This window comes from Tinamus guttatus, unplaced genomic scaffold (assembly GCF_059628265.1).
Source record: "Tinamus guttatus ecotype Peru unplaced genomic scaffold, ASM5962826v1 Tinamus_guttatus_pri_ptg000293l, whole genome shotgun sequence".
Lineage (NCBI taxonomy): Eukaryota > Metazoa > Chordata > Aves > Tinamiformes > Tinamidae > Tinamus > Tinamus guttatus.
The window spans coordinates 190,950-205,584 of record NW_028288827.1 but is presented as its reverse complement, the minus strand read 5'-3'; the positions used below and the strand labels follow the sequence as shown (position 1 = coordinate 205,584).

General features: G+C 38.8%; 1 protein-coding gene across 2 annotated transcripts in view; it reads left to right on the top strand.

Annotated features, from left to right (window-relative positions):
• The window catches only part of DYM (dymeclin), a 187,103-nt gene that overhangs the window by 13,649 nt on the left and 158,819 nt on the right, over positions 1-14,635 (top strand). For both annotated transcript variants that reach the window (XM_088527844.1, XM_010217755.2), the window contains 3 exons: positions 5,699-5,751; positions 6,373-6,466; positions 7,539-7,672. In XM_088527844.1, the coding sequence (XP_088383970.1) occupies positions 5,699-5,751; positions 6,373-6,466; positions 7,539-7,672 (281 nt within the window). The remainder of the gene's footprint in view (positions 1-5,698; positions 5,752-6,372; positions 6,467-7,538; positions 7,673-14,635) is intronic.

Below are 14,635 nucleotides of genomic sequence, written 5' to 3'. Positions count from 1 at the left end.
GATTTTGTTTATTGTTCTAAACACGGGCTCTGAGGTTTACTTTGGAGTCTCTCGATTTCGGCAGCCCAGTGCGTTTGGCTCCCATCTGAGTTGCTACACAGAACTGCAACCTCCTCCTTAGCAGTGTTGTTGGTTACGATACGTTCATGATGGAAAACTTAAAACAGAGTTAACTAACAGAACTTGCTGAAAATCATATGCTTAGTATTTGCTGTTCCACTTTGTTCCTTCCCTGGAGTTTTTAATGAGTGGCTGCTTGAAGAATAGTGTGCATGATCCTTTAATGGAAAGACATAAAAATGAGCAACTTTTATGTTGCCTTAATATGGTACATTTTTAAATTGGTACAATAAATTACGAGCAGCTTTTTATTCTTTGACGTCTTTCCCTTGAATAGTCCATTAAAGTCAGCATTCCCACAGTATGAATTTACTGAATGGGCTAATTCTTCTGTTTTGAATTCAATGGCAAAGGGAAAAACTCTGCCTAGTCAGAGGGAAAAAATGTCAGGAAAACTACGCTTTCTATTCTCTTCTTTCAGGGAGGGTGGTTTTTCACTATGGTTTGGGCCTTATTCTTACCCTGTTGTTATCTACCTTGCAGATATGCTTTTAATAGCCATTTGCATGCAAAATATACTTATGACTTGCCATGCTGACATCTAAAAACAGCAGTCATACTACTCCGAAATCTCATATATTGTGATGCCTTTGAAATAAAAGGCATTGAACCATTTTATTCATTGAAGACGCTGCTGTCAGAAAGCAACTTTCACTGTCTTTTATTAATTACAGCTTTGCTGAAGTCTGTGGAATGGACTGTTGATTACTCTAATGTAAATCCAAAATAAGGCAACTGAAACAAATTCAACCACTCTAAATGAACTCCACTGTTTTTTTTAATCCATTTTCTTTTTGAAAGTAGTTTTTTTGTCAATATTTGCCAGAACAGCTAACCGCAGAATCCAGCTTTATCCAGATAGTTTGAAGCCAAAAATAAAAATCTGCAGTGAATAAAAATTATCTTTTTTTGAGCAATTGACTGCTTAATTTACAATTCTCCTCACCTTTCACCTTTACTGCAAAGATGATTTCTGACAGAAAACTAGCTCACTGATAAAGAACTTGTATTATGAGCAGTAACAGCAGGTACAAAGTGATTAAATGGCAAGAGAATTAAAACATTGATGTAGGATCGATCAATTATTAAATGTTATGAGAATAGTTTTGATAAGTCAAAATTAAAATTTGTATAATCTGAACACTGTTTCAATAAAATATTTTCCTTGGTCAATATTCATTGCACATAAGAGAAGTCCAATTTTTGTTTTGTCTTTGCAGTATTTTCACTTATGAAAAACAAAAAAGGACAGTTTTGGCTTTCATTTGTATCATGTATGTTGGAATTTGTGTACATCCAGGTAGCATTTCCGTGGTAATATAGTCCTGAGGGTCTGAACCTTTGTATCAAGAAAAAGAGGTATGATACCTCTGGTACCAAAGGGGCAGTATTTGAGTTGGCAGGTCTAAACTTCAATTTTGATTTCTTGTCTCCTGTCCCTCGTGTGGGAATTAAAGCTGAGCAAACCATTTTCTTTGAAGAAATCTATGCTGTCAGGAAGCAAATTTCACTGTCCTTAACTGCACTTTTGCTGAGATTTGTGGGACTTCCCTCCATATACAAGAGCCAATAAATTCTTGTTTTTATTAAGGATTTTGAAAATGTTAGTAACCAAATCATGGGACGAGGCAGGAATTCCTGTTAAATGGTTTTTTTTTTTTTTTTTTTTTTTTTGCGTTTATTTATCTTTCCTCTCCCCTAAAGTGTGTGGGGCTGGAGTCTCAGTCTTGGCTATTCAGATTACGGATGTAGCCTTTGCTGCCGGATGGTTGTTCCATTGGTTAAAGGTCTGTGACTCCAGTAACAGGTAGCAATGCAGCGAGGCCACACTAGTAGTTAACTGATCTTGCTGAGGGTTAAGTTGGATTTTTAAGCATTAAACTTGGTTTTCATATTGCTAGGAAAAAGATGACTGTAGTGTTAAAAGCTTTGCTGAGCATCTGGAGGTGTTTTTGATCTTGGCAAATGGGGGGAATTAGGCAACTCTGTGCAATTTGGAGGTTTCGTGTGTTTTTGAATAGCTAGAAGTTTAGAAAAGAAAACGAAGTAAGCAAACAAGCAAAAGCGCTGCAAGAATTCTACAATTGTAAAGCAGAGTGCTTAGAAATTAAAGAAAAATAGACTTTCATTAAAAATTAATGTCTGCATTTTAAGTTTAAATCCTGGAGCAGCTACAATAATTGCTTCATCTTGTATACAAATCGCAAGTCCCCAGCAGGAGCAGACGGTGGGAGGAGGATTGCTTTCTGTTGGGTAATGTCTATGCAGTAGCTGAGAATTTAGTAGTGCACTGGGGTCCTGCATAGTGTTTTCCCAGCCTGTGAACTATCAGGAAGGATTACATCCTGATTACAAGCACCAGCTGGTCAATTTTAGAAAATTAAAAACAAACAAACAAAAAGTGCAAGTCCTTGTTTCATTCAGACCTAGAATATTGTGTTGCTTGTAGCTGCTGAGGCGCTGTTGTAGTTTTATACCATTTGCTTTCATTTACTCTGCAGATTTTAACACTGAAAAAGGAGACCACCTTTGAGACTAACTATTTTTTTAATGTATATATCATAGTGCACTTTGTGCTTTCCAAAACTTCTATTTCAAGGTGATTTATATCTTGAATGCTCATGCTTGATATGGAAGGGGCTCATGTGTATAATCTGAAATTGTTGTTGCATTAGACTGCGCGTGAAGTGCTCTTATGTGAAGTGCCCTCAGCTTGCTACACAGTAAATCCGTATGAGTTGCAGGATAATTTATAGGCATCTTAATTTAATCTGTTCGACTCTACCTTAAAGCACATACTATTGAAAAGCTTTGGAATATTTCCTGTGATTGCTGTTCCTGCCAATACCCTTCCTTCCTTTTTGAGACCTCTGGATTAAGAGACTGTCTCAGATGAACTCTTTTAAGGCAGCCTCCCAGACATACAGTTTTTAAGAGCGCAATTTCCCAGGAGTTTTCATCACTGGAGCTGGTTTAGGGGATCCCCACATAGAGCCACAACTGGTCCCTCTTTTAAGCGGCTGCAGTTAATTATGGGATTATGCTGTAAACTGGATTATAATCTAAATTTAAAAACAGAAAGAGGATATTTTCCCCTCTCCTACTGTCTGTTAGAATTTCACAGCCATAGTTACTAAGATAGGGTTGAGCAAGTGGGGAAAAAATATCTTAAATGTAAGTGTGCCACAGAAAGAAGTATATGTGGAATCACAGCCTTTTTTGTCCTCAGTCTCTCTTTTGTCCTCAGCCTCACATAAACAAGGTTACTGGTTGGAAAATTTAAACAAATGCTTAGGAAGCAGCAGCAGCTTTGGCAATATTAAATAGTGATGTTAAATTTTGCAATGTTTTTGTATGCAAAGAGTGCTTAGACAGAAATTGTGCCACTTGCCTCTTGAAGTCTTAGTCTCTGTTTGTATTTTCCTGTCTTTCTGAGTCCTTTTTTTTTTTTTTTTTTTTTTTTTTGGGTAGGGCGACTTTCCTACCTTTTATCGCAAGGATATGGCCAGATGAGCTCTGAAATTGTTCGGCCTGAATTGCATCTTAAAGCATTAAATGTTTTTAAAGTGAATTTTTAATTTGGGAACTTCTGAAGGATTGCTCAAAGCAACTGTCGTTAGTGTAGATCAGGCTGTATGTTAACTGGGTCTGTATAGGGGCTGTAAAAACTCTCCTTTCCCAGTAATTCTTACTGTAAAGTCACTTCCAGGTGTGTATTCTTTCCCAAGGGGTGTCTTGTTTTGGCAACCATTGGAAATTGTCTGTTTGCCTTGATGGGCCACAGACCTCATCTAGGTTGAGGGTGAGTGGGAGAGTCAGCCAGGGCTTTTGCTATTTTATATTTTGCCTCTTGCAGAAGCTCTGCTTTCACCTACATCTCCTGATTTTTTAATAGGGAGCGGATCTATTATTTTAATACCCTCCTACCTTGAGAACCTGCAGAATGATCAATAATCACTGCATGGGTGCCCAAACTGAGAACGTGTGAGAGCACATAGAGCAAAAGGTGCTCAACTAAAGGAGGTCCGGGCAGGTTCTCTGACCCTTTTCGTCAGAGGAGAAGAGGAGGATTCCCTCTATTTGCAGGGAAATCCCACAACTGCTAAATGCTGTTTGTCCTCTATCTGCTTTGCAGCCATAAAGTGAACTCCAGTGAACTATTAATGCAGCCACTTGACAGTTCTGCAGCGCTTTCTGTCCACGGCCCTCCAAGCACAGCAGGGAAGGAGCCAGAGCAAAGTTTTTAATGCTGCTGAGGTCTAAAAAGGAACATTTGCAGGAGGTGTTTGCATCTACCCACTTTGCTCTGCCCACTCTTGCAGGGCCTGTGCTTTAGTGGCATGACAGAGCCCAGAGGTGGTTGAAATGTGGGAAAGGAAAAAGCCCAGAGAAGCTCTGCAAGAAATAACTAAGTGGGGACGGATGGAAGGGTGGGGAGGTACGGTGGCTGTGAAGTGAGTGTGACACAGCCCTTGTCCTTGAGATGGCATGAAAAGATGCCCCGAATAACTTAAAGCAGCAGCCCTTAGTGGAGGGGGAAAAAAAGGCAGGAAAAAGTTGGGACAAAACAGGCGGGACTCATCCCGCACTGACTGATGCACTTTACCCATGTCTCTGACATTCGGAGATCCCACTTTTGGTAGCTCTTTTTCTCCAACTGAATGATGGCTAGACAGTCTGAATCTACTCATGTACCTGGTCTCACCTAATAATTTTTTTGATTAAATAGTTCTTTGAGGAAGAGAAGAAACTTGTATTCTGGTATTACTTTTAATATGCATTAATAAGAAATTAGATCTCTAGGTATTACTGTTGGAACACCTTCAAATTGTTTACTGTGACATTGCCAGAAATACCTGATCATTATTTATATTTTCTTTCTTACTGTTACGAAAAGATGCATTTTTTTCTACTTCCCATATGCTCTTCTGCTGTTTTGCGGTAGAAGTGTGTAAAAATATTTTCATACACTTGTCACAGCTAGTGTCTACTTTCAGTGGTTGTTGGTGGGTTCCTGTTTAGCTTTTTGTTATTCTTTTCCGTTGATTTTTTTTTTCTTTTGGTCCAAATGTACCAACCGTCTGTTAGTGAAATTATGAAAAACTCGGTGTATGTGACCCCTGATTGTTGTAGAAGTATAACAGTAGGTAACAGAAAGGGGTGCTCAGCTTCGGGTTAAAAGTTGGGTTGAGGATTCAGTAATTTATGCTTTTAGAAAAGGCATTACTTCACATGATAGCTCTAGTACAAAACCCAGCACTTTCCAAAGGCTGCGTCTCTGTGCTTATTTTCGGTGTTCAGACCAAGCACGGCAGTAGCACCAATGCTCTGCTGACTTCTCACTTTGTCAGACATTTCACTTTTGAATATTAGTTTCCTGTTTTACAGCCACTGTATTTCAAATACATCTTGTGCTGCTAGGTAATTATTTAAAATCATCTAATGGATTACTGAAATAAACTACTTAATAGATTTTTTTTTCCTGCTATTTTGTTGGGAATTCTTGCTTCAGTCTCAGAAACTCAATTTTCTTATGTAACTGTAGTGATATTTTTCTTTTCCCCCTGCTTTCCTCTAGTGCTGACTTAAAGCTACTGGAAGAAGCCACCATCTCAGTCTGCAAGTCTTTAGGTGAGAAATGTGATGTCTTAACTCTTTTTTTCTCTGTGGTTTATCAGAAAAATTAAGGAACAACATTCATGTATGCATCCATATCTTTAGGGTACTATGCCTCTCTGCATTCTACTAGTGAGATTAAAACAGGACATATGTTTATCTATATATCCCAAACTTTCAGAAATGTAACTTCCATCATTAACTATCTTATATAAGTTGAAATGACTGAAAGGGTTAGAACAACTGCCTCCCTCCTCCTCCTTTCTCTTTTGCCCTCCAAGCCTGACAGGCAGGGGACAGAAATAACTGGGGCTCATAAATGTGATCAGTGATCAGTTAGCAGTGAAAATCAATCTGTTTTTCTGAGAGGAAATAATTGTGCTGTGAAGAAGTTGTGAAAAGGAAGCAGTTTGAGTGCTACATGTGGGATATTTAAATCTAGGCTGAAAAGTACGTTTAGTGAACAATCACAGAGCAGTAAAGCATGCACTGGAGAATCTTGGAAGAAAACCAGTTGTAATATACTTTATGTAGAAGTATTTGAATCTTTGAAAATTGTTTTCATTCTGTCTTGTTTGAACTAAATAGTATCAAATTAAAAGGCTATATAATTTTTTTTTTTAATCCTTCATCTAGTTGAGAAGAATCCTCGAACCGGAAATCTTGGGTCATTGATTAAAGTCTTTCTTGCTAGAACCAAAGAATTAAAAATTTCAGCAGAATGTCAGAAGTAAGTAGATGGGGTAAAGCTGTGTTTTCTCTTTTACTTCTTAAATGTTCTTTTGTTTCTAGCTCTTGAAGTTGTGCTCTGCTAGTTAACATATTTACAGACCCAAATTTAGAATTCTCTTGCTTGTATTGTTCCCAAAAAGATATATTCAGTACGTTTTCAAGCACATACAGTGAAGTATAGTAGATACATAATTTACAGTTGGCAAATAAAGACGTATTTGCCTTCTCACGTGTATTACATAAACCACATTTGTTTGACTGGATCCAGATTTATAACTGTGTGCTTATTTCTGCCTTCCCTGTTGTGCACTCATTAGGTGTTGCTGTCTTAATTTTCTCTGGACCCCACATATAGTAAAAATGCAGCACGAATTCCCTGTTAGTGGGTTAGTAGCAGTGCTCAAAATGCCTTGGAGCATAAATAACCTCTAAGAGGAAGGCTGACCTGTCAGGGATGTTTGATATTCTTATACCTAAACGATAGATGTAATTGAAGAAAATGTTGTGTAACTATATTCTCTTTGTATTCAGAAAGCTGGGAAAAGACACTTTTGCTTTGTTATGCTCCTGAAACCTACAAGTGTGTAGAGTCATCTGAGAAATACTAGATCAGGAAAAGCGTTAAGGTTTGTGAGTCAGAATAGTTTTCATATTGAAGTTGTTGGAAAATTTCATCTTTTAGGTAGACTTCAGATTGCAGGCTCTAGAAACCTTTAGAAGGGTATATAAGCCATCTAGTAAGCTCTTTGGAGAGAGTAGCGCTTCTGACATCTTTAAAAATACCTATTTAAAATTAAAACTATATCAGCTTGAAAAAGAAAAACTTTAAATATACTTCTAATTTATTTGCTCTAGCAGGGTGTTTTCAACTGATACTTCAGAGCACTTTGGCTTTTCTTTGCTTGCTTCAACTATAAAAATCTCTTATAAGATTTTACAGATTTTAAGTTTTTATAGACATTATACGTATATAAGAATAGACATTCTGACATATATCTTATTGTGATCCTTTTTTTAATGTATTTTCACAAACTGTTACTGACTCTTGTTTGCTTTTGCTTCCTTTCTAGTCACCTCTTTATTTGGCAGGCTCACAACGCGTTGTTTATTATCTGCTGTTTGCTGAAAGTATTCATCAGTCGAATGTCAGAAGAAGAATTACAACTTCATTTTACTTACGAAGAGAAGACGCCGGGGTCATACGGTAGGTGTACACTATTCTGGCATGTAACAAGTGCTCATAACAAAATAAACCTCTTCTAAAGCTGGGCTTATTTGGTTTATTTTCTTCAAAGATTTATTTCTAAGCATAGTGCGATCATTTCTTAGCAAACTTTGTTTGATATTTATAAACAGTTATTACCAACTGATAGACATAGACTGTAGACATAATATGAAATTGCATTTCATGTTAAAATTACTAACAGTCCTCTTCAGAACACGCCTTGGTGTTCTGGTGCCTCTTTTGTTTATGTGCAAGGTGCTCCATTACACAAGGTGTTACAGAATCTGCACAGGAAGGGATGCGCAGAGCTTTCCTTTTTTGCTCCTAAAAACCCTGTCTGAACATAATCCCTTCTCTCATAGGTCTGTTCAGAGAACAGGATTGCAGCCCAAGTAAGGAGAGGGACAGAATGGAATGAATAGAGCATAGAGTCTTTGAGCTCTAAGAAGATGGGGAGAACAACATATAATTGGAGTGAAACTATCCTATGACTGCTGTGGGGAATGGTGAAATGTCATAGAAAATAGTACTATGGTAGAAATATACTGAGGGAAGTAAATAGTTCTATGATTAAAGCTGATCCATTAAAAAAGGAAATTGCCATCATTTAATTAGCAGACAATAATTCATACTATGAAATCTCTCGAACAAGAATCACAGAAAAGTAAACTTAGACAGAATGTTCAAAAGTAAGTGCAGCTCAAGGAAATAGTGAATGGATTGAACAAGATGAAAGATAGCAGGAATGTCTGGGTTATTTAAGAATCTTCTGTCCTATTCTGTGCTCTGACAGTAAAAAGGAACAAAAACAAACCAAAAAAAACCCCAGCCCCCTAAAGTTATGCTTTTTGAATGTGAATTAATGTGTTCAAAATTGGTTTGATTACAGCATAAAAAAATCATAAATCTGTCACAAATCTTTCATGTCACACCATCATGACACCGTCACAGAACGCATGAAATGCGTGAAATGCTAGTATGAGAATCTGTATGATAAATTTCCTTCTCTTCATTGCAAAGTTACCATTGAGTTCAGACATTTGTCATTATTGCATAAAACCAAAAATTGTCTAGCCAAAATGGCTGGTACCAGAATGAGATACTTTTAGTTGTTGTTCTATAACCTGCTCATAAACGTGTTACTGATGCAGATTTTCCCAAGGAGTAAAAGGCAAGGACATGTGTTGAGAATACCTAAGAGCTGCTTGCTCACTGAATAGTGAAAATGGTTCATTAAAATCTGGTTAACTCCTTGGCGCCTGCCATTGCTCTGGGGAAATCAGACTTCTGGTGCCAAAAGATTAAGTGCTACATGTTGAAATGGTTTAATGTAGTTAAACTGTGATGAGTAATCTCTCCGAGAATGAGGTCACCTAACTGATACATTAAAAAGCAATGCCTGCTTATAATAAGCTATCATTGCAGACTGCCTGTGGGTTTATACCTGGTTTGAAAAAAGAAAGGCTGCCCTTTGCTTAAATTGAATAACTGTTGCACACTGGAACAGATGGAAATGGGGGAAAGTTTTGTCACTTTGAACCATAGCAATCTCTCTTTTTCTGATGTTGAGAGTTCCTCGCAGTGTAATATGAAAAGTGACTGTTGTCACCGGGCTAGATCCCTATTTACACAATGTTTAGTAGCACTTGACTGTAATTCACAGTGACATTTATTAGCGATAATTTTGCGCATATTGATGGCAAATGTACTAAGCAATTATCTTTGAGCAGATTGCTAGCTGTATGTTCTTGATTAGGAAGGTAATTGTGTGTGGTCTGCTGGCTAGAAGAAGGGACTGAAAGGCAGGAAGCGAGTTCCTCGCCAGCTCTCACTGCCCGACCATGGACTTGGGCCAATTTTTCCTTTTGACTTGAGTTTTCATTTGGAGATCACTCTTGTGATCCTCTCCAAGATATTGAGGTTCACATCATGCTGTGTGGATGTATCCATCACTTGCAGATCCTAACAAAGGATTCTCGTCTTTTTTTTTTTTTCTTTTTTCTTTTTATTTTTCCTTTTTTTTTTCTTTTTTTCCTAATGACTTTCTGTAATTTTTATACTGAGATTTGGAAAATCCTCTACTCAGCCCTGGTGAGGCCACATCTGGAGTATTGTGTCCAGTTCTGGGCCCCACAGTACAAGAGGGATGTGGAGCTGCTGGAGAGAGTCCAGCGCAGGGCCACAAGGATGATCAGGGGCCTGGAACATCTGCCCTATGAGGAGAGGCTGAGGGAGCTGGGCCTGTTCAGCTGGAGAAGAGAAGGCTGAGAGGGGACCTGAGCAGTGTCTAGAAGTACCTCAAGGGAGGCAGTGAGGAGGATGGTGCCGGCCTCTTTTCAGTGGTGGCCACTGACAGAACTAGAGGAAACGGCCGGAAACTGAAGCACCAAAAGTTCCACAGGAACTTAAGGAAAAACTTCTTGACAGTGAGGGTGACAGAGCACTGGAACAGGCTGCCCAGAGAGGTTGTGGAGTCTCCTTCTCTGGAGATCTTCAAACCCCCTTGGACGCAGTCCTGTGCCACGTGCTCTAGGTGACCCTGCGTGTGCAGAGGGTTGGACTAGATGATCTCTAGAGGTCCCTTCCAACCTTCAGCATTCTGTGAAAAGAGAAGTACCATCAAAAGAGCATAGTAAAAATGCTGCTGTGTTAGGGTTTATTTACAGTGAGCAGGGGGAAAAATGATTTTTTTTTTAATTTCTACCTTCATAATTTCTACTCTTGTGTTTCTATTACATACACGTAACTTCTACTTTCATAAAGTGCGCCTTTTCATCACTTTTTACATCACTGGAGTGCCCTTGGTAGTCTGAGAACATATAGATTTATAAGTTTGCCACATACATCAGTACTACAGAAAGTGCTGTCTTAGAACTTTTTATTTTTTTTAAATAAGTTGTTCTTAGTTATCCTTCGTGATTTTTTTTCATTTGCCAGAGTGGAATATTATATTTACAATTCCAGAGACTACTTCTCTGCGTTTGCCTATTTGAACTATGACCATCACTTCTCCCAGCTCCTTATAGCCAGAGCGTATCTCCCAGCACTGTGTTCTTAATTTAAACTTAGCAGCTTGTGTATTGAGGGTGCAGTATCAGCACATCAGTTTGCTCGTGCTGCAGTCGGTCGGAACATTGGCACCTGCTCTGTATTATTTGATATTTCGGACAGAAACATACAGTGTTTGATAGTAAGGATGTAGGCATGACTGGAAGGATAAGTTATAGCCCGCCTTGCAGTTCCTACTACAATGCTGTTCATTGATATCCTCCTAGTCAGCTAATAAATAGAAGTTTACTGCTTTGGGCAGTTCTCAGGAACCATCCTGAGCACAGGAAGAAGCTTCTGCCTCTTAGCCCGTAACTGGCAGTTTGTGAATAAATTTCATGGGAGGATATTGCATAATTTTGGTTGTAGGAAAATTCTTTTACAAGCTCGCATAACTAACTGTGTTTTAAGATTCAATCAAAAATTCCTGATATTAATGAATTTGCAATTAATGCCATCTTCCATGCCATATTATCTTGGCATTTAGGTAATGCCTATATATTACTTGGAATTAAGTATTTTGTGGAACCTGCATGTTTCTTTAGGAAAGTGGGCACTTGTTCCACAAGGGAATTACTTGGTTTCTGTTGGGCTGCCTGATTTTGTAGCCTTCAGACTGTTTTTAGTCTGCTCCTGCCCCATGCTCAGTGGAAGCCTCGGAAACAGCGACAATATTCTGAGTAAAGCAACTCGGCTCATATCAGTTCCTCGCTAAGAGGGGCCCATATCTCAATATTTTTGTTCTGTTCAGACTTCTCTTGGCTTGCTTTAGCAGATGAACTAAAGACCTTGGCATATGCAGATCTGAAGCTGGCCCTAAGTTTTGCTAGCAGATCATACATGTTTTGGTGAGGTTTCCCCTGCCTATATCATAATCACAATAACTATACTATGATTCAGGAGCATAGGAGTGGTTATAATATTCCATATTCTCAATCAGATTGTCAGCTCATTTAACTTATCCTTTGACCTATAGCATAAGATTTTTATTCATTCCGTATAAAGAATATTTTCATCAGAGTTACTAAGGACTTTCCTTGGTACATTATAGCAAGTGCAAAGGAACACCAAAGTAGAATGGGTGAGACTCGTAAGGAAAATCATCAAAAGGTCCAGTTTCTCTGAGAACAAAACTGAGTTTTTACAAAACATGCCCTATTTAGTGTTTTTTTGTTTGTTTGTCTTTTCTCTGACAGATTTTGAGAGGGATGGGAATAGAGGAGAGAATAAGCAATAATCTTCCTGTTGCAACCCTTAAATGCAGCTTTGCTTGCAGAGGTGTCACTTGTCACATAAGGGAAATTAAGGATGGCAATTAGGTTATATACTCTTTGCTGGTATTTTAAGGCAGAGTGGAAGCTTTTGAGAAGCCTGGAAGCTGAAGATCTAACCACAAAAGCCCCAAAAGCTTCGTTTCTTGCAGTCTGCTTGTTATGTAACTAATTGAATGGATGAGACTTCAAGTACTCATCTAAGTAACACAAAATATTTCTTCACTGGTGGCCAGGTTTGCATAAATCTATGCAAGCACAGGAGCAACAGAGCAGGAGAAGCTATTGGCTTCTCCTGAATAATCTAAGCTGAGGTTATTGCTTGCTAGGCCTCAATATCTTCCTGATACTAGGTACATGGTGAGGCCACATCTGCAGGATTGTGTCCAGTTCTGGGCTCCACAGTACAAGAGGGATGTGGAGCTGCTGGAGAGAGGCCAGTGCAGGGCCACAAGGATGATCAGGGGCCTGGAACATCTGCCCTATGAGGAGAGGCTGAGGGAGCTGGGCCTGTTCAGCTGGAGAAGAGAAGGCTGAGAGGGGATCTAATCAGTGTATATAAATACCTCAAGGGAGGGAGTGCAGAGGACGGGGATGGTCTCTCTTCAGTGGTGGCCACTGGCAGAACTAGAGGAAATGACTGGAAGCATCAAAAGTTCCACAGGAACTTAAGGAAACATTTCTTAACAGTGAGGGTGCCAGAGCACTGGTACAGGCTGCCCAGAGAGGTTGTGGAGTCTCCTTCTCTGGAGATCTTCAAACCTGCTTGGACACAGTCCTGTGCCACGTGCTCTAGGTGACCCTGTGTGTGCAGGGGGGTTGGACTAGATGACCTCTAGAGGGCCCTTCCAACCTTAAGCATTCTATGATTCTATGATTCTACATCCAGCTACTACATCAGGTTCTTGGCAACGTGATAGTTCGGCATTTGGCAAGCAAGACTATTTTATGGTGTCTATGTTATATTCTGTATTATGAACAGTGGAGGAGCTAAGCTGGTTTTAGCAGAAGGGGCCTCTAATGGCACCTCTGGGTTGCTTTGGAGAGGTCATTTTACCTCTGTATTGCCTGCTAATCCAGGGTCTATAATGTGGGTAGTTTTTCAGATGTTAAAAGCCAAGCAGTATTGTGTAAGTAACAAAATTGCATAAGTAATCCACATACTTGAGGTTTCAAATGTGGAGATTGGAAAATGATGCCTTGTAACTGGATTTCTTTTTAACTGTGTGTGTCTGCAGTTACATTTACACTGTTGGAGTTTGGTTGATGTACCTATGACTTCTCTCTGTGCAAGTCTGTTCTAATCTTATCTGAACAGATTCACTCTTTACTTGTTTGCCCCAAGGGTCTACATGTGTCTTTAATCCAAGTATGTGATCTATTAATGTGAATGACTATTGTATGTATTGTCTTTATCCTGCTATTGAAAAAAGACATTGTTTATGAAAACACATAGTGTTCCCTGTTTATAGCTCGCTCTCACGTTATAGATTTGGCATGTGGCCGCCTCATTGTCTTGGCAAGGCAAGAATTGAACAAGAATGCCTATGCCCCGATGGGGAAAAGGATACAGTAATTATTGCAGCTGAATGACATTGATTACAGCAATTAAGTTTTTTAAAAAATAATGGAACAAGAAAGACTAACATCTTCCAGTCTACATCATTGTGCTAACCAATCATCTCACTTTTTCTTGCACTTTAGAATAAAAATAAAGCCTTATTTCATATTCAAATAACACTTTGCTCTCTCCGAACGAGTTGTGCATAGAGAGGTAGAAACAGTATTCCCTTTTTCCCTTCCCTTCTCACTATTAAGAGAAAAACATTAGATGCCTTTTGGGAACTTACAGGCATATTCCTCCATAAGCGTTTTCTAGATTCATAAAATTTTAAGGAGATTCACCTTCAAATTCCTGTACAATCCGCTATCTGGACTTCCATTATTTGCCATAGTTTCAGTCTTGGATAAAAGACTCTTAGCAGTCCTACTTTTGTGCTAACAGGACCTACGTTGTGTTTACTCATGGGAAATTCTGTATAAAGGAAACCATGTTTCCGTGATAAAAAAGTGATTTCCTGTAGAATTTGCAGTTCACTAGGTGACAATTTTTAATGTTTTTTTTATAAACTGATTGTGGAAAGAAATGATTTTGTTTTATTGTGAGTATTCCCTCTGGTGTGTTTCCTAAAATTGAGTCCTGGAATTAAGAACAAACTTGGGTTAAGCATAATAACAGTGCCATGACTTGGCTGTAATTGCTGTATTTATAGTGAGACCTATTTGTCTGAAAATGCAAAATAAACAGCCGTGTGGGTAGTGATTGTGGTGCAGTGCTGTGATGCCCCATCTGAAGGGGGAAAACATGTGCCTGCTTTGCATGTGCACAGTGCAGTGCTTCTGCACTGTAGAATCTTTAACATTTTGTGTTATATGTATCTTTCTATAACTTTGCTTTGTAAACAGAAATAAATCGTGATGATTCAAGGGGTGTATCTTCTATTTTTTGGCATTACATGGCACGGGGGGGTAGTTTAATGGTTTTCTCAATAAAGCTTCTGTTCCTGTTGCTTTTAAGAATTGCAACACTTAACGGAAAACGCTGCCAGTTTTAGTCATTAGA